This window comes from Saccostrea cucullata, unplaced genomic scaffold (assembly GCF_032062105.1).
Source record: "Saccostrea cucullata isolate Sc308-1 unplaced genomic scaffold, CSIRO_AGI_Scuc_v1 ctg292, whole genome shotgun sequence".
Classification (NCBI taxonomy): Eukaryota; Metazoa; Mollusca; class Bivalvia; order Ostreida; family Ostreidae; genus Saccostrea; species Saccostrea cuccullata.
Window position 1 is genome coordinate 18,341 of NW_026924280.1, and position 1,733 is coordinate 20,073.

At 38.5% G+C, this 1,733-nt stretch overlaps 1 protein-coding gene across 1 annotated transcript; it reads right to left on the reverse strand.

Annotated features, from left to right (window-relative positions):
• Positions 1-595: 595 nt before the first annotated feature.
• On the reverse strand, positions 596-1,192 carry LOC134266120 (uncharacterized). The gene has a single exon (XM_062748353.1). The coding sequence runs from the start codon at positions 1,190-1,192 to the stop codon at positions 596-598; it is 597 nt and encodes a 198-aa protein (XP_062604337.1).
• Positions 1,193-1,733: the final 541 nt, after the last annotated feature.

A 1,733-nucleotide genomic window follows, 5' to 3' on the forward strand; every position in this document is an offset into this window, starting at 1 on the left:
CCTAACACCAGAACCCCTGACCCTGGGGCCATAAAATTCACAATTTTGGTAGAGGTACTCTTGCTCATCATAACTATGTACTTAGTGGGTTTATTTAATACCCAGGAGCAGAGAAGAAGATTTTCAAAGAAATAATGCATTTTCACTACCTACTTAATTAGCCCCGCCCTAGCACTAGAACCCCTGACCCCAGGGCCATGAATTTCACAATTTTGGTAGCGGACTCATTGCTGATTACAATCATGCAAACAGTTTGACTGCTTGATGTCCAGGAGTAAAGAAGAAGATTTTTAAAGATTGCATTAATTTTAGTGGTTTTGGTCCCACCCCTCAGGCCCCAGGGGGCAGGGATCATGAAATTCACAATTTTTGTTCCCCTTCACCCATAGATGCTTTGTGCCAAATTTGCTTGAAATTGGTTCAGTGGTTGCAGAGAAGAAGCTGAAAATGTTCAAATGTTAACACACGACGCACGACGAACGACGACGGACGAAAACAGATAGCAATAGGTCACCTGAGTTTACTTAGGTGACCTAAAAACTAATGTGTCCCACAATTTGGCTGGTGTATCGGAGCCAAGTAAGCCTTTCTCCCATCACATATTCTCTTGGTCGACACTAATGATTTCGGCTTTCCTGCGGGAACTCCCTAAGCCTGTTTTAGCCACTTCCTTCATCCGTGCATCGAGGACTTGTCTCATTTTACGGAATCCATTATCATCGAGAAAACTGACAAATTTGCCATTTTGACGTAGATAGTGTTGAACTGATGTTATAATCTCATAGAGAGTGTTTGGGCGGTAATGTTCCCCTGCTTTGTTTCTAACTTCCGTGATGAAGCCACATAGGAATTGATTTAGGGTCATATTGTCCATAGACAAAATAGGTTCCTCAATATTTCTTGTTTTCGCCCATTCTGTGAAAATATTTACAGCCCATCTGGATTTCCTCTCTGTATTCTGAGGAACGGCACTTTTGATAAGATTGTTCATGTCAGTCTCTGAAAGCGGGTCTGCATCATTGATATTTTTTGATGGGTTCTCAAAGTTTAAATCAAAGTTCACAGCAGTACTATCATTTTCCTTCTCCATCCCTAGAATATCACTTACGAGATTATCGGTATCATAATCTGATCCATTGCTTTCAGGTTTAAATTTGTTGTGAGTCAAGAATATTTCGTCCCCACTCTCCATTTTAAACAGATTTGTTCACTCCCACTATCCAATACAAAATAGCTGATTCCTAACACTCTCAGTCAGAGAATTAGTAGTTTTCATTCAAGTCTAAATTCTATTGTTATAATATCAGACTGTCTCAGGTAAATCAACAAATGAAAATAAAGGGTCTAGTATCAGTGAGTAGTTTTCATTCAGGAATGATTCAATGGCCATACTTTTGTTTTAATATCAGACTGTCTCAGGTAAATGAAAAGAAATGTAGAGAGCAATGTTTTAAGTACGATATATGCCGAATACAATTCTGTATGAAAAAATATCAGACAGTTTTCGGCCCTTACGGGCCTCAAACTGTCTGATATTTTTTCATACAGAACTGTATTCGGCATATATATCCAATACAAAAACTGATTTTCAAGGGAACCAGAAGTCTCTTTCGAGACTGTAACTCTACTGGTTTGTTCTTTTAACAAAGGAAGAGAAAAGTAGCAGTTGGGACTTTAATCTTTACAACAGCAATAAATAGAATAATGATCCTTGAAAAAAAATCTCAAGATTG